The sequence below is a fragment of the Rhinopithecus roxellana genome, chromosome 9, assembly GCF_007565055.1.
Source record: "Rhinopithecus roxellana isolate Shanxi Qingling chromosome 9, ASM756505v1, whole genome shotgun sequence".
In the NCBI taxonomy this organism is placed as follows: domain Eukaryota; kingdom Metazoa; phylum Chordata; class Mammalia; order Primates; family Cercopithecidae; genus Rhinopithecus; species Rhinopithecus roxellana.
The window spans coordinates 54778446-54801228 of NC_044557.1; the positions used below are offsets into that span (position 1 = coordinate 54778446).

General features: G+C 37.6%; 1 protein-coding gene across 2 annotated transcripts in view; it reads left to right on the forward strand.

Moving 5' to 3' along the window:
* The window catches only part of NECAB1 (N-terminal EF-hand calcium binding protein 1), a 182044-nt gene that overhangs the window by 134419 nt on the left and 24842 nt on the right, over positions 1 to 22783 (forward strand). For both annotated transcript variants that reach the window (XM_010353848.2, XM_030937753.1), the window contains exons 6-9: positions 5975 to 6111; positions 13889 to 14010; positions 16579 to 16655; positions 22628 to 22681. In XM_010353848.2, coding sequence (XP_010352150.1) covers positions 5975 to 6111; positions 13889 to 14010; positions 16579 to 16655; positions 22628 to 22681 — 390 coding nt within the window. The remainder of the gene's footprint in view (positions 1 to 5974; positions 6112 to 13888; positions 14011 to 16578; positions 16656 to 22627; positions 22682 to 22783) is intronic.

Consider the following 22783-nt stretch of genomic DNA (forward strand, 5'->3'; position numbering starts at 1 on the left):
TCTTTCTGACACATAGAGTGTAAAGAGTTTTGTCAGGTCAGGTAGCCTCAGGGCTGGGGCCAACATGAGTTTATCTTTTTAACTCATGAAAAGCTTGTTGTGTTGGTTGTAATAGATGTACTTTATCTAATCTACATTTTTATTGACCGTCTACCAAATTTATCTACCAAAATATTGACTTAAATCTTGTAACTATTTGATTTCAAGCTTTAAATTGATCTGATCCTTGTGGGTCTCCAATTGCATCTAAATAGATGTGAGAGTTGAACGACATATAAGGGGATTCTCTTGCTTTACGATGTCTTATTATTATTTTTTTCCTCTGATTGATGAAATGCCAGGGTGAAAGGGATAGCCAAATGGACTAAAGCACAAGTGCCACTGTAGTTATTCGGCAGAGTGCCCAGTAAAGGTCCACCACAGTACTACCACAAATCTGCTTGGGGATGAACAAGGGCTGACTGATTGATAAGCTCTTGAAAATTCTTAAGCTCACTGAATCCTTTCAGGTCTCCAAGGAATGCTAAGTCTCCTCCCTGCCATGAGAGACACAAAGTGAACTTAGTGTTGGGAGACTGAAGCTGGATGGCCCTCGGGGGCTGACCCACAGGGACTTTGGGATATAGCAGAGAGAGCTTGGCATGACTTATTACTCCAGGCTGTAGAATCCTGCAAAAGAGTTACCATGCAGCCCACACCTGGTTGACTGCAGGACTGCCTTAGTGGAAGGGGGACAATCAGGGCCTCTGGCCTGCCATGTGCACAAGCATAACAATTACTTTTGTTTAATGTGCAGATGGAATATTTGATTCGTTTTAACCAGGCATTTGCATCTGGATATGCTGTCTTAATTGCTAAAGTTTGTTTTAAGTCTTTAACTTCTATGATCCTCTAGTAAAATGAATGTTTCCTTTAGCACCGATCTTTATTCATTTTTAGACTACAGAAAGCTAAACACCATTTTATATTTAACAATGCTTCCTGTATGACTTTTATACCAGATAAGCTAAATTTTGCCTTTATATTAGTGTGTTATCAATGTTAAACTTAATTTTAATAAAACCTTGTAGACATATTTATCCAATTTTTCATGTTTGATCATAAGATTTTATAGACTCTTTTTAACGTATTATAATTTTTGTTCAAGAGCAGGCTGATGCTTTAAGGAAAACCTGTTGCATTTTTACTTTAATGTCCAGTTCACAGAAAAACTGGATGATACCTTTTTAACTTTAGCTAATATGTTTACACACAGAATTTTCTTTACAATTAACGTTTTAAAACTTGCTTAAACTTTCAAAACAATAATTTTTTTAACCTTTTAATGTAGGTAAAAATCCACATTCGTATGCCTCCTTATAATCTTTTTACCAAAGATAAATTTTACTTTTCTTATGTGCCTTGCACATAAACTGTTTCTTCAATAGTACTCAGGAGGCCTTATTATTTTTAAATTATACAACATTTTTTGTATAAAATATTTTTATAACTTTTTTCTTTTATGACTTTTGCAGACAATTTTTTGACATGTCTCAACTTTCTGACTTATTACAAACATTTTTTTTCTTTAAATAACCAGTTAATTTATTTCAGGACAAGAATTTACCATATAACATTATTTTTATATAAATTCTGCCTCCCCCCTTTTTTCTCTTTCTTGAAATTTTTTAACATAGTTCCTAGTGGAGTGGGCTTATTTGTGCCTGACCTATACTTCTTCGAGACAAAACACCACACTCACACCACACGCACACCACAAAACAAAAAACAAGTAAAAAGGGCACACACACATATCTGCAGTTTACACCAAACCAAAATCAGAGTATCCAGAAATCCAAGCCAGGTCAAAATCAAAACCAAAGTATCAAGCAGTCTAAGTCAAGTCAAAAACAAAAACCAAAGTGCCGGTACAGGCACACCGTGGGTGATCAGGCCATGCTTCCACTCAAATGGAGTAGGCAAGTTCCCAACACCAGTCCTCTCAAACAATTCAAACCAAGTCAAAACCAAAACCAACACCAAAGTGCCAATGAAGGCACGCCGTGGGTGATCAGGCCACGCTTCCACTCAAAGGGAGTGGGCAAGTTCCAAAGACTAGTCTTACCAAGTTTCTGATGTCTGGAACTCCAAGTGCCAGTTCCTTGCCGGTGTTCAGCCACTGTGTTAATCCTCTGCGGGGGCCTGCTACGTGCTGCTCTGGCGAGGCATCCCACCAGGGCAATTGCCTACCCAAGAGCGCTCTTTGGATCATGTCACTCAGGCTGGCTGGAGTCCCCAGCAGGGATGCTCCACAGGGCAGGCCTAAGCCGCCTAAGGGGCTGCTTCGGCTGTCCATCAGTCACCTTGCTTTGGGGTCAGAGAACCAAGAAATGTAGCAGGACGAGCTGCAGACAAAACCTCTCAGACACTGAGTTGTAGAAGGAAGGGCTTTATTCAGCTGGGAGCATCGGCAAGCTACTGCCTTAAAATCCGAGCTCCCCAAGTGCACAATTTCTGTCCCTTTTAAGAGCTCACAACACTAAAGATTTCACATAAAGGATGGTGATTGATTTGAGCGAGCAAGGGGTACGTGACGGGCTGCATGCACCGGTGGTCAGAGTGAAACAGAACAGAGCAGGGAGTTTCACAATGTTCTTTTATACAATGCTGGGAATCTATGGATAACATCAGTTTCTGAGTCATGAGTTGATTTTTAACTACTAGGTTTAGGCCAGGCAGGCCCAGGCCCAGTTTTGGGCCTGGCGCCGGGCTTCCTGTCTTTGGTTTCACTTCCTTGTTTTTCTTAAAACAGGTACTGAGTATAAAACAATATGAGAGGGTCTCTCTCTTCCCTCACTGTGAAGAGAAGTGGTGGTTCAAGGAAAGGAACAACTGTACAGAGACAATGCTACAAGCTGAGTCTGGAAGGATAAGTAGGAATAATAGAAAACAAGTTATTTTTTTCTCCTTATCAATGAGGGGTAGTATAAAACAGCAAACCTTCATAATTGACTCAAACGTAATCCCCCAAACCTTCAACCCACCCACCACCCCTCTCAATGTCAAGGCATCAACATTTATAACAAAGAAAGGTATCAACCAACTGAGTTCTGCCACTTTTGAATGTTACCTACAGAGTCACTAGTAAGGTTAACAAACTCTCATCACAGTGAGGTAAGAGGGTCAACCTAATAATAACTTTCTGATTTGCTATGGTGGAGCAATGATAAGTAGCCAATTGCCTGACTTTAAGTTTTCTTAATTATCTAACTTTAACATCAACAAAATATTTATATGTAAGAACACAATAGCAAATGGAATAAATTCTTAGAGTTAGGAGTGTATCTGCAAACAATCAGGTATGAACAAACCTCTACTCCACCATAAGGGATACAGAAATAAAAGACATGACCTTTCTGTCAAAGAAGCAGAAACCTAATTGCAATGCCTGGAGTGTTTTAAATGGCTAACTATAATTTTTAAAATCTCTTTTCTATAATCCTGACATGACAAATATTTAACATTTAAATGAGAAAAGAATAAGGACAATGCTATGCTTTATTGCTCAGTAAATGTATGCTTTCTTCATTTTTCACTGCAGTCTACAAATAAGTATAAAACTTTTTATCATTTGTTTTATATTAGTCATAGTATATACAGAGATACAAAAATAGTTGGCATAATCCCTGACTTTGCAATTATATTTTATTTTCATTTTAATACATTTTATTTTTTAAAATATTCATTGGTGATGTGGAAATAACTGTGGGAAAAGACTCAAACACACCTTTTTTTTCTATCATCACATTTTCTTTCAACCTAAAAGAAAAGCCTTCCTCAATTTTAAAAACTCGTTCAGAGAAAATTGTTTGAAGCTTTTTTAAACCAATAAATAGCAAGCTATGAGATAATATTAAATATTTGGAATATTTTTAGCTTGATTTAACTCATCCAAAACTCTTAAAGATTATTATAAGCATGAAATGGTTATGTTTAGTTTATGGTTAGTTTCTTATATGGAGTTTAAAGACATTGCAATTTTTAATTTTTAAATAGGACTATTATATATGGTAGATGTAAGAGTCAGGGTTCTCCAGAGGGACAGAACTAATAGGATAGATGTTTATATGAAGGGAGTTTATTAAGAAGATTTAATTCACACCACACGATCACACAGTAAAGTCCCACATAGGCCGTCTGCAAGTTGAGGAGAAAGGAAGCCAGTGGTGGATCAGTCTGAGTTCCAAAACCTCAAAAGTAGGGAAGCCAACAGTCCAGCCTTCAGTCTGCGGCCAAAGGCCTGACAGCCACTGGCAAAATACTGGTGTAAGTCCAAAAGTCCAGAAGCCGAAGATCTTGGAGTCTGATGTTTGAGGGCAGGAAGCATCCAGCACAGAAGAAAGATGAAGGCCAGAAGACTCAGCAAATCTGCTCTTCCATCTTCTGCTGCCTGCTTTATTCTAACCACGCTGGCAGCTGCAGTAGTTGATACCCACCCAGATGGAGGGTGGGTCTGCCCCTCGTAGTCCACTGACTCAAATGTTAATCTCCTTTGGCAACACCCTCACAGACATACCCAGGGACAATACTTTGCATCCTTCAATCCAATCAAGTTTACACTCAATATTAGCCATCACAGTAGATAAGAAAATTTCCTGTGTTGTTCACCTGTAATGAATGGGCTTAAAAAGAGGCTGATGATTGAAACCTTTTACTATTTCAAATTGAGAAAGAAATGAGATTTTCTATGCTATTACATTATTCTTCTATTAGCAAAACTTCCAAAGTAAATTATATCAGGAGGCCATAATCCAATTCTTCCTAAAGTTGATAGAAGCACAGAATATTTTTGAGTTGGAATGTATGCCAGAGTTGCTTAGTGATTTATAAGTGGGAAAGCTGAGAACCAGGAAGGTTAGGTACCTAAATCTTATTTGTGTGGGTTTATAACTACGCCCTAAGTTTCTCCAGCATATCACGATTCGTGGTATTATCTTATCACTGTCAGTCATTTTGTGTTTTGTCTTTTCAGCCATAAAAAGTTTTTGTTTAGGGACAGAGACGAATAAATCTTTTCCTTGACTGAACTTGAATATACCATTTCCACTCAAGACTCTAGAAAATCAGATTTCCCTGGCGGTCCCATGACCTGAAAGAATGGCCCTGTCACCGTGTTATTCCACACCAATCTGGTTTTCTTTGTTGGTTCTCCCTGAGATTTTAGGAAGACAAGCACAGCAGGTGGTACCATCCAGAGTTCACCCATCTACCCTGAGTAAGCTTGGCAAGTACATTTATTCAGTCTGCAGTGACCTCTGCAGTGACCCTGGGGCTGTTTCAGTGAATGCTGCTTTTGTGGCTCAGGTGCTGTCCTAGAAGTTAGTTGTCAATGAACCTCAGGTAAAGTTACTGAGGGAGAGACATAAGCAGATTTAGTAAACTGTTTAAATATTCCAAGCCTAACATTTTCTGAATTTTAAAAAACTACACATAATTTTCTTTGTCTTCAGCACAGTACAGATCAAGCATAATAAATACATCAGGAGTGAATTAAGCCAATTGCTGAAATGTGGCTGCACTTCATTGGTAATAGAGAAAATATATGATAGCATGGTCAACATTCAAATGAGACATAGAACAAACCCTGAGTTAGTCACATTCTGATCTTTTTTTCCCCCTGAAGAGTTATTTTTTCTTTTCTACAAACATCTATTTTGCAACTCTGCTGGTTTTGTCCTTTTTCTTAATCTTGAGGCAGGTACATTGGAAGGCAAGATATTCCAGTCATTTCTGCAGCTTTTTTATTCATCTCCTGGTGGGTGGATGAGAGCTATGCTGTAGCCTCCAGGGCTCAACAGATCTTTTCTCTTCTCTTCTCTCCACCTTCTCTCTCTAGGATCAATCAGGGATTGATGAGTACATGGTAAAAGAAAAAAAAAATCCTGGGTATTTTTTTCTACCATAATTCTAATTGCATTTGTTTTGTCACTCTTAGGACTACCAAGAAGCCTCCAATTTGGAACAATTCGTAACTCGGTTTTTATTGAAGGAAACCCTGAATCAGCTGCAGTCTCTCCAAAATTCCCTGGAATGTGCCATGGAAACTACTGAGGAGCAAACCCGTCAAGAAAGGCAATTTACGTGTTTTCATCTGATGTCTGCTTGGTGACTCTATGTTCATGAAAAAAACAATTGAGAGGCATTGTACTTATACTAGCGAAAACTAAAAACGAGAATTGATATATTTAAAACGAATGACGGTGACCTCCACTGGTTGCTTGCTTTATTATTTGCCTCTAAAAAGACCATTCCACTTTTTCTTTTACTGTCAGTCATTTAGTCAACTCTATCTATCTATCTATCTAACTATCTATATATCTTTTTTTTTTTTTTTTTTTTTTGAGATGGAGTCTCACTTTGTCACCCAGGCTTCAGTGCAGTGGCACAATCTTGGCTCACTGCAAACTCTGCCTCCTGGGTTCAAGCAATTCTTGTGCCTCAGCCTCCCGAGTAGTTGGGATGACAGGCACATACCACTACGCCCAGCGAATTTATTGTATTTTTTAGTAGAGACGGGGTTTCACTATGTTGATCAGACTGGTCTTGAACTCCCAACCTCAGGTGATCCTCCCACCTTGGCCTCCCAAAGTGTTGGGATTACAGGTGTGAGCCACCAAGCCCAGCCGATTCAACAAATTTTAATTGAAAATTTAGTAGATGGAGAAGACTTTAAAATATTATGAATAATATAAAGATACATTCAACATAATGTCAATCCTTAAGAAGGCCTAAGTCTATCATATAAATAAGACATGAACACAAAAACTATACTGCAAGGAACAAAGTGATAATAAATACCACAGAGAAGAGGAAATACATTGCCAATGGTTCAGAGTAGTAAAAGATTAAATATGGATAGAGGGATGGAAGGGTGAGAAAGTCAATTTCATGGAGTTCTCTATTTGAGCTTGTCTTGCAAAATCAAGAGATCAGTGAAAAAGCCTGATGGGAAGACAAGACTTGAACTGGACCTGTAGGATGAATTTGAATGGCAGAATGACAGTCTCTCTAGAGGGATCCATCTCACCCATCTCCTGTTACCCACCTCTCATCTGGCTCAGTTCTCTTTGGTTGTCTGGTCACTGATTGGACAGTAATTTCGCTGGGAAGCCTTCACTGCTCATTCATACCTCCCACTTCACTACCATGTATTCCCATAGTGCCCTCTATTAATATCTACTTATCTCAGCCCCTTCCTTGTTAATTTGGTGTAATTTTGAAAATGTGGAAATGATGGGAAAGATCCTTACAGACTACATGAACCTGGATATACTGGGGAGACCTGAGAATTCAGTAAGCCTAATTATTTCAGGAAATGGAGAAAAGTGAATGATAGAAATTATTTCAAAATCATATGCCACCAATAGGTATCACTGAGAAAATAAGTGGTCATATTTCAATAGCTATATAAATAAAGACACTAATGCTTAAGAGAAACCTATACTAAAAATGTGTAGGGCAGACATCAAGGCAATCCCAGCCAACAGTTGATATTTTTCTGAGTTGTCATTGCTTATATCTTGCAAGTTAGAGAAGCTTGCAAAGCTCTTGCTCCTGGGGCATATTTTGGTGGATGTGTTACTTTAAACTTATAGATGTGCTTTATCTAACTTTTACATCTTAAATTAGAGAGAAGGAAACAGTAAGTTTTCTGAACAGGCTGATAATAGACTACCCTATAAGACCAATTTTCCTGAACAAATTAACTGATACATAATTATTCAGACATCTCCAAAATAGTGGAATCTTCAACCATGTGTTTACAATGTCAAAATGAGTGGGCACCACCAAATTCTAATAAAAAAAATCCTGTAATTCCAGAATCTAATGAGCCCATGCAGCTGATTATCACAGCAAAGTACTCTTCAGTGGATCTGTGAAGCATTCTCTATATCATAAACTTCCTGTTTTCACTGCATTGGGTGATTCCATACCAAATGGCAAAGTATAACAATTCACTTTAGAAAAGCAAAACCCACCTCCTCAGCTTTGAGCAGAGGATAACTGAATGTCTTGAAGCACAGTGAAATTGATTTCATGTTCCTAATGAGAAAAATGAGGCCTCCTGTGTTGTTTCTTTTGTTTGGACTTTCTGGAAATAAAATGGGAACTCCCTTTTTAGAATCAGTCATCTGCCACCTGAGAAGAGGCTTGAAAAAGTGCTCTACTCCCCTTCTTCACCTGCACTTTTGTTTTTTTCTACAGTCATCCCCTGCAAACTTGTGCTCTGCATTTACCACCATGCAGTGAATGTTTAATGAACAACTGTTCTTTGTGTTAGGCCACAAGCTAGCCTTGAACTCTTGTGACTGCTGCCAGCAGCTGCCTAGCAGCTGTGCTTAATGAGAAGGAACATGACAATATAGACTTTAAGGAAAGTAGAAGACACTAGAGGATTAATGAACCTTTTTCTTCTGGATTTCTCACTCAAAAACAGCTTCAAATTATGGGAAATGTTACACGTCTGACTGCAGTTTAAGGGGTGCTATTGTATGGCATTTGACTAAGACACCCAGGAATGACCAAATCCCACCCCACATCTGTGATACTCCCCCTGAGAGGTTTATAAAGAAACACATAAATAAGCAAACAGAAAATAAGGTACCACTATGGATTTATGCCCATAATATCTGATGAACCATACTGAAGCACGTGAATTAGGCCCATAGCTAAAAGGGCTGTGTCTCCTCTCTCAAGGTTGTATCTTCCTATCAGCTGGCCACCAAAACTGAGGAGAGCCCTGGGACCTTCATCAGTGAGGAAAAGATAGAGAAAGGAAAACTATACCTTTCCTATGATGTCAATTAAGAGACCAGTGAAAAAGCCTGATGGGAAGACAAGACTCTAACTGGACCTTTAGGATGAATTTGAATGGCAGAATGAGATTCTCTCTAGAGGAATCCGCCTCACCCACCTCATGTTACCCATCTCTCATCTGGCTCACTTCTGCTCGTCTGTCTTGTCACTGATTGGACAGTACTTTCTCTGGGAAGCCTTCACTGCTCATTTATACTTCCCACCTCACTACCATGTATTCCCATAGTGCCCTCTTTTATATCTACTTATCTCAGCCCCTTCCTTGTTTATCTCCCCCATTAGACATTGAGTTTTTAGATGGCATAGACTTTGCATAAGTCCCCTCTACTTACTACAACTGCATGGCAAACATATGAAAGTGAATGAATGAAAGGAATTCTAGGTGAAAGGAGTGCTGCAGAGAAGCAGTTGGTAAGGACCCAGGACACTGAGGAGACCAATCTAACAGTCATCTGGGGTTCAGAAAGATCTTAAAAGCTAGACAGATGCAAACAAAAATTCACCAGTTTTTTGTTTGTTTGTTTGTTTTGAGACAAAGTCTCACTCTGTCACCCAGGCTGGAGTGCAATGAGGCAATCTCGGTTCGCCGCAACTTCCGCTTCCCGAGTTCAAGCAATTCTGTCTCAGCCTCCTGAGTAACTGGGACTACAGGCACCCACCACCACACCCAGCTAATTTTTGTATTTTTAGTAGAGATGGGGTTTCACCATATCGGCCAGGCTGGACTCGAACTCCTGACCTCAGGTGATCTATCTGCCTTGGCCTCCAAAGTGCTGAGATTATAGGCTTGAGTCACCATACCCAGCCAATTCATCAGTATTTTATGTTAGAAAGGAAGATTTGATGCCCTTCACAGTCAAGAAGTTACAACCTGCTGGTCAGGCATGATGGCTGACGCCTGTAATCTCTGCACTTTAGGAGGCCAAGGCAGGTGGATCACCTGAGGACAGGAGTTTGAGACCAGCCTGGCCAACATGATGAAACCCTGTCTCTACTAAAAATACAAAAAATTAGCCAGGTGTGGTGGCAGATACCTGTAATCCCAGCTACTCAGGAGGCTGAGGCAGGAGAATCACTTGAACCCAGGAGGTGGAGGTTGCAGTAAGCAGAGATTGCGCCACTTCACTCCAGCCTGGACAACAAGAGCAAAACTCTATCTCAAAAATAAATAAATAAATAAATAAATAAATAGTTGCAACCTGCAGGTATCATTAAAATCTCCAATAATCTTGTGATAATTTGCTTTCCCTTCAGCATCAACATTACTTTGGGATTTAATATTTGTGAAACCTAGGGATACAAAGTCTCCTTGGAATATAGCAAATTTAGGGAAGTCATCTATTCCATCTCTCAGCCCCAGGGGAGAATCACACAGTATCATTCATCCTGCAGTAATGAGGTAGACATGCCATGTTGGGCAAAATGTCTGTGTCTATTCACGTGAAAATGGATAATTGAGAGAGAAGGGATGTCTACAGCTGGAATGCCGCAGAGGTGGAATTTTCAGATGGCATGCTACAACACTCTTTGTGTCTGCCCTGGCAAACTGACTAAATGTGAATTACATTAATCCCATGTGTTCAGAAAGTACCTATAGCTAATGACAAGAATAATAAGTAAGTCAAATGGAAGTTTCCCTCTCGAGGTCCCCTTTTCTCTTACATAAACCTCTCTTCCTCACAAACTAAATTTCTGGGAACACAGTTTTCATTATATATGGATTTCCTTTTTATAATGGAATCTGCAAATCTGCTCTATTTCCCAAAGTTCTTCTATATCCAGGAATGTAATTAATTCTTTCTCGACTTGAAAGTTATTTTTCTCCTTTTGATAGTTGTCTATTATAGAAGTAAGGAACAGCTTTAATTTCACTTACAAGTGGTTATAAAAGTTTAGACAGCTTAGATTTCCTTAGCTTGAATGTAGAGAAGGATTGCTGTAATCACCTACTCCCCTGACCACCAAAGCTGCTAAAAACTTGGATTTTTTTTTTTTTTTTTTTTTTTTTTTTTTGAGATGGAGTCTCACTTTGTCACCCATGATGTAGTGTAGTGGTGTGATCTCGGCTCACTGCAACCTCCACCTCCCGGTTTCAAGCAATTCTCCTGCCTCAGCCTCCAAAGTAGCTGGGATTACAGGTGCCTGCCACCATGCCTGGCAAATTTTTGTATTTTTAGTAGAGACGGGGTTTCACTGGGTTGGCCAAGCTGGTCTCGAACTCCTGACCTCAGGTGATCCCCCTGCCTCAGCCTCCCAAAGTGCTGGGATTACAGGTGTGAGCCACCGTGCCTGGCCAAGAACTTGGATTTTTTTATACCATAGAAAAATTCATAGGGAGATTTAGTTAAAGATTGAAGATTAAATATATAATTTCTTTTGCTGCCTCTCTAAACCCTTCAAAACATTACATTAAAAGTACCTGGATAAAAGGAGGCATTAACCTGCAAAAATAAGAATAGAAGAAGAGCCAAAGGGACAGAAACTTGGAACGTGGAGAGGTGAATCTAGTGGAAGTTGATTTAGAAGCTCTGAGAAAGCTGAAACTGAAGCAGGCAATGTAAGAAGCCAAGATACAATATATTTGGTATCACAGAACCTCAGAAAAGCTCAAAATTTGGCTGTCCCACGTGGACCTGAAAATGAGGGTGGACGTAGGGCTGATATATTGTTGGAAGCTCCACCCAGTGCTATCTAGTGACTGCTCCTACCTGATCCTTCAAGAACCCCAGAGATAAGCTGTCTGGAGAAGGTGAGCAGATGTATACCTGGCACAGCTGATAGGGCACAATACTAACAAAGGAGACACTAACTGAAAGTTGACATATTGAAGAGTGAGATGTGAAATCTCCTTCATATATTGTACTCCCAGAGTACTAACAACAGGGCTCAGACCCTCCAGTTGGGGCATGCTTCTTTGAGGGATTTGATTAATCCCAGAGAAAATACTTAACAATGCCAATGGTCAGGGTTCCCTGAAGAATAGGCTCGGTCAGGCCACTTTACAGTGAAAACTGCAAGTTGGCAATCCCTGCCACAAACAAAGAGGTTCCAGTCAGACTTGTAGTTCTTCCTTCTAAAATGTGTGGGGTCAACCTAAAGGACAAATCAAACACAAGAAAAGAAACTTGGAAGAAGCAGATAATCCAGAGAGCAGACAAAAACTTTCAAAAGACTTTCAATACCTTCAAAAACTAAAGAAAAGATATTGCATTTATTAATTAAGGATAGAATGCTTTAAAAATAAGATTCAAAGCACACAAAAGAGGTCTTGGAAATTATGATTGCAAAAATTACATTCGCTGAAGAAGGTTGAAATATAAAAGTGTGAGGAAATCTCCACAAAGAGGTGAAATATAAGAAATAAGGAAACTAGAGTCTCAGTCCAAGAGGTCTACTGTTTGTAAAATAGCAATTCCAGAAAGAGAACAAAACAGAGAAATTACCAAAGGAAGAATTTAAGAAAAATAGTCAGAATTGGATATATGTGTCCAGTTTGATAGAACAGACCAAGAACTCATTATAATGCTAATAAAAGTCAAACACAAAACACACCATTATGAAGTTTCACAATACTGGAAACAAAGACAAGTATCTAAAAACTCCCAGAGAGAAAAACCAGGCCATGTGCAAATAATCAAGAAAACACTAGATTTTTCACTAGTGACTCTGGGAGATAGAACACAATGGAGCAAATTTTTCAAAACAATTGGCAGTCTAGAAATCTGTATTCCATAAAACCATCAATAAAGTAAGGAAGATGTTTATTCATGCAATGTTTCAAGAATTTTACCTTTCATTATACACATTTCTTATGAAGCAATTAGGGGATATTTTCCACCAAAACAAAGGAGTCAACTGAGAAAAAAATGAAATCTAGTAAAAGGGGGATCAGAGGTCATCCAACACAGGAGAAAGGCTAAAGGAATCTTCCCTAGCTGATAGATAATGAAGATTTTTGGATGAGTACATTAATCTTAGATTTGTCTTAAACACAGAAGGATTATATCTTACACAGAAGGGATTATATCTCCTATAAAGAAATCTTGTTGGAGGCAGCTTAAGTATTACATCCTTACAGATTTATCACAGACACTCTCTTTTTCAAATATTAAGTGCATATTAATATAATAAATTATTCCCAAGTTTGCCTCATAGAACAAGATGTTTGTTGAAGATCAAGCTACCATGTTCACATTCCAACCAGGAAAGAAGATTAAGGAAAGACAAAAGGGCTCCCTTCTAGCTGAATCTGTACTTTTAAGCAGCCTTCGTGGAAATTCCTTACAACATTTCCATTTGTATATCATTGGCCTGAGCATTTCATATTGTGAAGTTAATAGATAAAACCTAAAACTAAAAATTATAGACATAGCAATTAAGCGTGTTATATACTGATAATTTAGGAGGTGTTTACTTTCATATCAGTATATAACATATGCTGTATATAGTATATAACATATACTGCATATAATATATATTTTAATATATACTACTTTCATATCATAACATATACTGATATGAAAGTAAACACATGCTATAAAGTGTTGCCCTTTTGAAAGAGGAGTGAGAATATGATATGGGGGTGAAAGGAGGGAGCTCCTGTTTGTTGAAATAAGATTTATAGAATCATTTGACTCCTAAAAATATATGGATGTATAGCTTTGATTCAAAAAATTAAAAACTGAATTACAGAAAAAACTCCATAAGTGTTTTCAAATTAAGCAAAATACAATAGCTGCATATACATGTTTTTCCATTGAAGGTTGACCAACAAAGCAAAAAAGCCTGCCTTAAATTACAATTTTTACTCAGAATTTTAAGAATGAAGAAAGCTCAGAATTCTCTTTCTTAGGTTTACATAATGTAGCACCGAATTATGTTGGGTTTCTAGAGCATTTACAAGCAGCCATTCTCATAAGTTTTCATTCCACTGCACTAGAAAACCTTTGTGACTGACGCATGAAGATCTGTTCCCTGAGGGAAGAGACTGAAGCACTAACGTTAAGGTTAAATGTTATCTCTGTTGATCAAGGCAAGGGCCAGCCAAACCAGAAGTCCTGTCGATTCAATGGCCTGGAAAACGATCAAGCCGCCGAATCCAGAGACACAACAGCTTCTCCCCAAACAGCCCTCAGTTTAATGTCAGCGGTCCAGGTAACATACCCTTCATTTGTTTTTCTTTGTCAAAGTCAATTTATCTTGTGTTTTCCAACTGATTATTTTAACAAACAACAGATAAGACAATAGTAATGGGACACTTTCCTTATACCAAGTAAGTTTGAGACGGAAGCAGTGAAGAGTGTAGGGTATGAAGAACTGGGGTGGTGAGCCTAAAATCAGCACGGTCAGAATCCTAGCAGTTGTGCCTGGAAAGCACACGTAGAGATGGTGAACAGGGAAGGCAGTAGTTCCATCAGCTAGCATCTAAAAGACTTGACGTCCAGAAGGACTCCCCATCATCTTGAAATAAAGAGGCTCTACCGTGATACGCTCTAGATCTCCAAGCCTCCCTAAGCATATCCTAAGTTCATTTGGGGAAAGGATCCTTGTTTTCATGGTAGGATTAGTCATAGCCGGTGTTTTTGAAGTTTGTAATGTGATGTAAGATTTACTGGGCTAAACCATACTCATAATTGTTAGGTTGTTAAATTTTAACTGTGTCACTTATAAGCATTTTTAAATCAATTTGAAATATGCAAACTCATGTTGCTAAATATTGGAGTAATTTTTATAAAGCATGCATATATACATGCACATGTGTCACTTGAACATGTCATTTTAACACAAATGAGTCTTTAAATATCTAATATTCAGAAAATCAAGGTATAAGCCATATTTTATATTTTCACCAACTGTACTTGAACGATTTCAGAGTATTTTCATGAATAAAGCCTTATTTTATCTTGACACCTGATAAAATAGATGTTAATTTCCCTATTTCTCCATTTCACAGGTAAGGAAACAAGCCTGGGAAGTTAAATTATTTGTCCAAGTTCATATGGAATATTAGTCCATTTTTATTGTGAAGCAACCTTAAAATCTTGATGGTTACACTCGTAGATACTTGTTTTTCTCTCTCATGAGCCTATGGTTGGTGATTTGGGCAATTTCAGTTGGATGTGATTCCAGGCTGTATGTAGGTTGAGTTTGGCCCCACTCTTCATGTAGCCTCCTTCTGGAATAAGCAGCAACTGGAGCATTTTCTTTTCCTAGTAGGTGTCAGAAGCACATGCAGCCAGCCCCAAATTATACATGCATATTAAAAACCATTGTTTTATGTACTGTGTGCATCTTGTCTGCTATTTCTCCACTGGCCAAACAAGTCACATGTCAAGCACAGTAACAATGGGGAGGGAAATGTGTTTCATCCACTATAATAGGGGATACTGCAAAGTTGTGGTGCAAGGGTATATACAGATACTTCTATAACAGGAAAAAAGTGAAGAATTGGGAAAAATAATACGATCTACCATATGCAACTAGAAAATGACAATGCTAAGCTCCGGAAGTAACATATAGATTGTTCTTTCCATTTTAACCATTTAGAAAATAGTCCAAAATATCTTTCCTTGGGCCTTTGATGTGACAGCCACCTTAAATTATTTTGGGAATAACCCAGATTAGAAATATTGTATTAGAATTTTAAAAAACATAAATTTTATTAATATATTTATAATCTTTTCTCCAATCAGCCTCTTTCTTTTCTCTCTCTCTCTTTTTTTTTTTTTTTTTTTTTTTGTAGCCACTTCTTTGTGGCAACACCCATGCTCATTTTTACATCATAATTTGGTGGGTTTTGAAAGGTGCTGCCTCCAAGAAGGCAGGTGGAGAAGTAAATTCTGATAACATCACTCTCCCTTTATAATTTAGTTCTTGTCTTTATTGTATTCAAAGCTAACACAGGCTTTGTAGTCTTGAATTCAATCACATTCTTATTTCAAGAAATATTAAACAATACTACTTCAGCAAATGCCTATGAAAACATTTTTATTAAGCTACAATCAGTATACACAAATATGCCAGGATGTTTGTGCACAGGCTCAGATCATAACTCTTCCCTTTGCATAATAATGTTGATAAAAACAATAATAGTAGCAGAACTTCTATAATGTTTAACTTGGTACTAGATACACACACACACACACACTACATACCTATAAATACATATGTATGTATATATCATATATATGAATATAGATCAACAGGCTCCAGTCTGCACTCTTAACCACTATGCCATGATTATAGAGCCCATGTATATGTACTCAAGTTAGTTCCTGGGAAAGGAGACACCAGCTATCTTGTCTTTATGCTTCTTTTTGATCTTAGCAATTTACACCTTGCTATGGTCAGGGATATGATTTCACTGGCTCTTGCCACTGCCCTACAAGTAAGTTTAGAATTGTTGATTGATGCTTTCCTTTTTGCAAAAGAAAACCAACTACATCATGGGGTTTTGTAAATGGCTCAGCAGGATCTTTTCTTTGAATATCAAAGGCCAGATAGGCAATTACATAAAAAACAGACCTGTGGAAGTGAACCCCTGGGATGCATGGATCTATGGAAATCAATACCTTAGAAAGCACTCATGAATACATTAAAAAAATGACCTGTCAGTGACACTGCATCCTTCCTTCAGGGTTGAAGGAAAGCTCTGATATAACCAAGTATTTCTTCTCTGTCTAAAGTTTAACATATTGCCCTCATGATTCTCCCTGGCCCCAGGCTTATTAGAAGAAGACAACCAGTGGATGACCCAGATAAATAGACTCCAGAAATTAATTGATAGACTGGAAAAGAAGGTAGGTGCTTTCTTTTCTTTATTCTCTCTTCCGCTCTTCAAGATGTTCTTACCTAATATTCCTCATTGCTTTATATCCATGACTGCCCCATAGATAGAATAACAGCCAGGATCCCAATAATTCTATGAATGGTTGCTTGGTAGTTATTTGAGGTTTTTGTTGTTGTTGTTAAATACAGAAGCTTACATTAATTCTTCCCCTACCTCCCACTCCTAATTATATTTAAAATAGGATGTGGAGTTGAGAGTTAAATAAATCTACTGCACTGCCTGGCTCTTACATTTTCAAATGAACTAGGTGACAGTGTGCTTGAATGATGCTAATGACAGCTCTTAGGGATAAGATGGTTGAAGTCTTGAGAATCTTTCAAATTAATTCAGGAAAATGGCAATGCTATCTACTAAAAGATGCGATTCCACACTCAGCTTCTGGAAATTAGCACATTAACTGATGGTTTTGCTATTAAAACTATCTAGGCAAGCAAGTTAGAATGTGGTGAAGAGTTCTTTAGAACTATATTTTATGTTCTTAGTTATTGTATTTTTATTAATTTAGTTAGTACCAAGTAGTCCTGTCATTGTAGTGATATTCTCCTTAAACATCTTTGATGGGAGAGACAACTTTTGTCAATCAGTAAGAAAAAAATGTGTTTTCTGCACATGTCAGGCACCAAGGGAGAAACATTTATGTTTGTGTCAGCACTGACTTTGAAGAAAACAATTGTCTACTAATAAAACTAAACTGTTCTCCTAAAGAGAGAGAGCGAGAGAGATAACACACTTTTTAAAAATTATATGGTAGCACAGAATGGGATTCATAGTTCATGGTCAGTAAGTATTTTAATGACTGACCGAGACATGCTAAAGGAATGGATCAGATGTTAAAATCTATCCATGCTCACCTGATGAGTTGATCACTGTGACCTGGGGTGCTCAGGAAAGACTTCGTGTGGCAGGAAGAGTTCAAGTGGGGCCTTAAAAATGGTGACTTAATTTAAAATTGTATTGCAAGCAACATAAATTATTTCTCTAATAAAAAAGAGTTTTCTGGAAGAATATGGAAGTTCTCATAGAATCAACAGATAGTCCAGAGGTCTGAATTTGGAAAAGTCAGAAGACAAGATAACCCTAGAGATCTAAATAGCAAGAAATACTTAACAGTCTCTGAAGTTACCTCCACTGGAATAAATGAGTTCCTACCATTTCCAGTCTGCTGGCCTTCTGTTCAAAATTCCACTTCCCAGAAGGAAGAGTCTGGTTGGTCATGGCAGGGTTGCATTACTGGCCTCCTGGATAGGGGAGGGGGAAAAGTCTTGATAACAATCCTAGAGCACAATATAGAGAGAAGAAGAGATAATTCAATGAAAAGAAAATGTATTGTCATTAAAGTTGGAATAAACTCTGATCAGCTAACAAACAAACAAGGAAACTAATATTTCCTATGGAGAAGTAAAATTTCAGTAGAGGGCAGCTGGAAAGGGCATTCAGGTAAGGTGATGGCATGAGCAAGGTTCAGTAGATTGGCCTGGTTAAGAGTCATTCATGTAAGGAAATAGTAACAAATAAGGTTGTATGGACAGAAGAGGGCCAGATTATGGATAGCCTCAAATAACAGTCTAAGGAATTTGGACTTGGAAACAACAGAAGGCATTTATTATTTTTTAACAGGTAAGTGAAAAAACAAACAAAAAAAAATCCTTTAGATAGGAAATTGGGCAGCAATATGCAAAGTGAATTAAAACAAATGCAAAATGAGTTAAAACAAGAAAAATGAGGCTCAGAGACACCAGAGCCGGCTCATAAAATGGCATTGAAGAACAGGTTTGTGCAACTGAACCCAGTGAAGTCAGGTATGATAAGAGATGGGCCTATATTAAGCTAATGAGTGAGAAGAAAATGGCAGATTTGAAACACTTGAAGTGAAATTAACAGCACTATTGAACCGGTTAAGGACAGGAGGAGCTCAAATAAGAATCTGAGGATTGGAGCCTGTGTTTCCGAAACAATTATACCATTAACAGAAAAGAAAGAGACACATGAGAGATAATTTGTGAGGTAAGGTGAGAAGGTGAACCAGTGTTTTCGATGTGTGAATTTCAAGGTACAATGGAACACTCAGGCAGAAATACCTAGTTAGATGTTAGTAGGAGAGAAGTCAGGCCAACAGGTTAAGGTCTGTAGACTTACTCCACAAAGATGAACCCTCAAGTCCTGAGGATGGATAAGGTCTCTGAAAAGGAGATTCTGTGCAAGAGCCAAGTTAAGAGGAAACAACCCTGTAGAGTTCTTGTCCCTCTGCCATGGTGCCTTTATTTGTTAAATGTGTATTGAACACTTACTGGAGCAAATACCTAAACTACTAGCTTGCTGCAAATCAACTTTCCTCCTTTCTTATTTTATTGATATGTGAGCTGAAACTAAAAAGATTTGGAGGAAAAATAGTGGCTATGGAAATTAGTTTTCCAATATTAGAAGATCAAATCCAGGACCTCTATTTGAAAACTAAAGCTTGTTAAAACATAAGGATTCAGTTGCTAAATAAGTCCAGATTCATTTAAGGAATACGAATACCTCCTTTTAACGTTTTGAAATTTTGGACAAAACTATCTTTATTTGGTATCTGAAATTTTTATAGTTATTTTTAAAGGAATGGCTCAAACTTATTTCATACCTTTTTTTCTAACTTTAAATCAAAGTATTGTCACATTTCTTTTTTTCCTAGACTTTTTTCTCCCTCCCTTCCTATAAAAGGGTTTCATTTTGAGGACAGTATCTAAGAGATTTGCTAAAAGTACAATGTGATGGTTTTCAGCACAGGGCTCCAGCTGTGTGGAGCTCAGTGTGAGCTGTCTTAATGAATGGAGAAGCAGTGCAAGTTCAGTTTTCTTCTACAACTTATTCTGTACTGTGCTAATTAGGTTTTTAGAGAAAAACTACCCAATTGCCAAATAGTGGCTGAGTACCTTGTCTCCTGTAGTTGTTAACACTAGTTTTGATCTTCCCATTAAAAGGAAGTATACCTGCAGTGGAACATATGTTATCTTTTGTCTGCATTAAGTATTTATGATAAATTCTTCCTGCACTGAAACCAAGCCCTATTCTATGCGTGTAGGGGAATATAACACTTAGCAATTTCTATAAATAGGTTTCTTCAGGTATTCCTTATATCCTTTTCAGCCTCAATGAGAATTTATGGGGATATACTGAGGTTATGTCTTGTGTTTTGCTTGACTCCCTGTAGAAAACACCTTTAATGGTTGGGCGCAGTGGCTCATGCCTGTAATCCCAGAACTTTGGGAGGCTGAGGCAAATGGATCACCTGAGGTCAGGAGTTCAAGACCAGCCTGGCCAACATGGCAAAACCCCATTTCTACTAAAACTACAAAAATTAGCCAGGCGTGGTGGCGTGCGCCTGTAATCCCAGCTACTTCGGAGGCTGAGGCAGGAGAATTGCTTGAACCCAGGGGGTGGAGGTGGCAGTGAGCCGAGATCGTGCCACTTCACTCCAGCCTGAGTCAAAGAGTAAAACTCCGTCTCAAAAAAATAAAATAAAATAAACAAAAGCAAAAACAAAACCAAAAAACCCCACCTTTAATGTTAAACAAAATAACAAGGACAACAATAAAAGCTCTTCGTTCTTCATTAAGTTCTTAGTGTATCATCAGATCACAGGACATTCTCACTTGAAAGGATGTAATTCAGGATGTCACACTCAAACAACTTGTTTTAAGTTTTTCATACCTTAGATCAGGAAAGGTAAAACAGAAAATTGTACCTTAGTTAGTGTCAGGGAAATAGTGGTCAAGGAGATTACTAGGTTACAAGTTTCTATCTGTGGAGTACTTTTTAGTTTTCAATTCACATCTATGTACATTACATATAATTTTGCCTTCATGGAAAAGCTATGATTTAGACAGGGCATTCATTTAGCCATTCATTTATTCAACATTTATTGAGTACCTCCTGTGTGTCAGGTACTATTCCAGCAGTGGAAATACAGCAATGATGAAAAGAATATTGTTGGTCTTTGAAGAGACAGCCAAAAAAAAAAAAAAAAAAAAAACCACACACACACACACATGCATGACAAATCCATGAAACAAGATAATATCAGATAATGGAAAGTGCTATAAAAGAAAAGGTAGAGCAATATAATACAGATAGGGGGTTGAAAACTCCAAATGAGTGGTCGGGAAGGTCTCTCTAATAAGGTGATATTCAAGTTGAGATGTGAAAGACAAGAAGAAGCCAGTTATGTAAAGATTTAGGGATAGAGAATTTACAGCAAAGAAGGAAAAGTGAATCCCACAGAACTTAAATACCTTGCTGAAAGTTCCACCACAAAAGAACAGCACAGCTAGAGCAACATACCTCTATCATTAACAGGCATATATTATTTCAGATAGTCTGGATTTCTACAGTTTCAATTTACTTCTTATCTATTTGAAGGAGTTATTCTACATAATCCTCATTGGAAACAATGCTAGCATAGCCATTCACAGAATGAAGTTCTCAGAGATGAAGCACTTGGTTTCACTGAGGACATTAGCAGTATTCATTGGTCATCACAGAAGACATCAAGGTCTTAATTCTCAAAAGAAGATATACAAAGGGCCAAAAAACATATGAAAAAATGCTCAACATCACCAGTGATCAGGGAAATGTAAATCAAAACCACAACGTGATACTACCTTACTCCTGCAAGAAAGGCCATAATCAAAAAAAATAAAAAAATAAAAAAATAGATGCTGGCATGGATGTGGTGAACAGGGAACACTTCTACACTGCTGGTGGGAATGTAAACAAGTACAACCACTATGGAAAATAGTGTGGAGATTCCTTAAAGAACTTGAACTAGAACTACCATTTGATCCAGCAATCCCACTACTGGGTATCTACCCGGAGGAAAATAAGTCATTATACAAAAAGGATACTTGCACACACATGTTTATAGCAGCACAATTTTCAATTGCAAAAATGTGGAACCACCCCAAATGCCTATCAATCAATGAGTGGATAAAGAAATTATGGTGTATATATATGATGAGTATATCATCATATATATACTACTCAGCCATAAAAAGGAATGAATTAGTGGCATTTGCAGCAACCTGGATGGGACTGGAGACTATTATTCCAAGTGAAGTAACTCAGGAATAGACAACCAAACATTCTATGTTCTCACTCATAAGTGGGAGCTAAGCTATGAGGATGCAAAGGCATAAGAATGACACAGTAGACTTTGAGGACTCAGGAGAAAAGGGTGGGAGGGGGATGAGGGATAAAAGACTACAAATTGGGTTCAGTGTATACTGCTCAGGAGATTGGTGCACAAAAATCTCACAAATCACCACTCAAGAACTTACCTGTACAACCAAATACCACCTGTTCCCCAAAAACCTATGGAAATAAAAAACTTTTTTAAAGACTTCAAAATCTTTACAGGAGTTCTTCACTTTTAGCAAATATCAATTGTATTTTCATTTACTCTTTAATTCACTTTCTATTTAATAAAGAAAAATTAACACTAGGGTATAAATGTGTTGTAACAATAGACTAATGTTTATAATGATGTCCCAAGAAATGTAGAAATGTGGTAATACTTATTCATAGCAAAATAAAGCAGACTGTTAGGCTTAGTCATTCTGTTTCTTTTTCTTTTGTTTGCCTTCCTATCCTTTCCCTCTCTGTTTTTATGTACCTCTGTCTTTCACTTTGCTCTCTAATGGCATCCAGGAAGTAAACTTAAAGCAATACTTTGAACATGTCTAAAACAGCTTACAATTGATAAATGAGTACAAAGAGTCTTTATTGGAACAGCTTAGTTTTTAAAAATCTGTATTATTTCATCTTTCAGATAATGAGGTTCTTTTGGTTCAATGTTAGGCACGAGAGAACTATGATTTGAATATATGGCATTTTTTAAAATGATGTAATTTTTTTCTTTTCTGCCATTTCTTCCTCTTATTGAAGGATCTCAAACTTGAACCACTGGAAGAAGAAATTATTGAAGGGAATACTAAATCTGTAAGTATTTTTATCAGGTAAAAATGTTATCAATGTGTTCTTTAAAAACATAATTTAATTTCTTCAAAAATTAGTTATCTCAATGAAAAATTGAAAAACTAG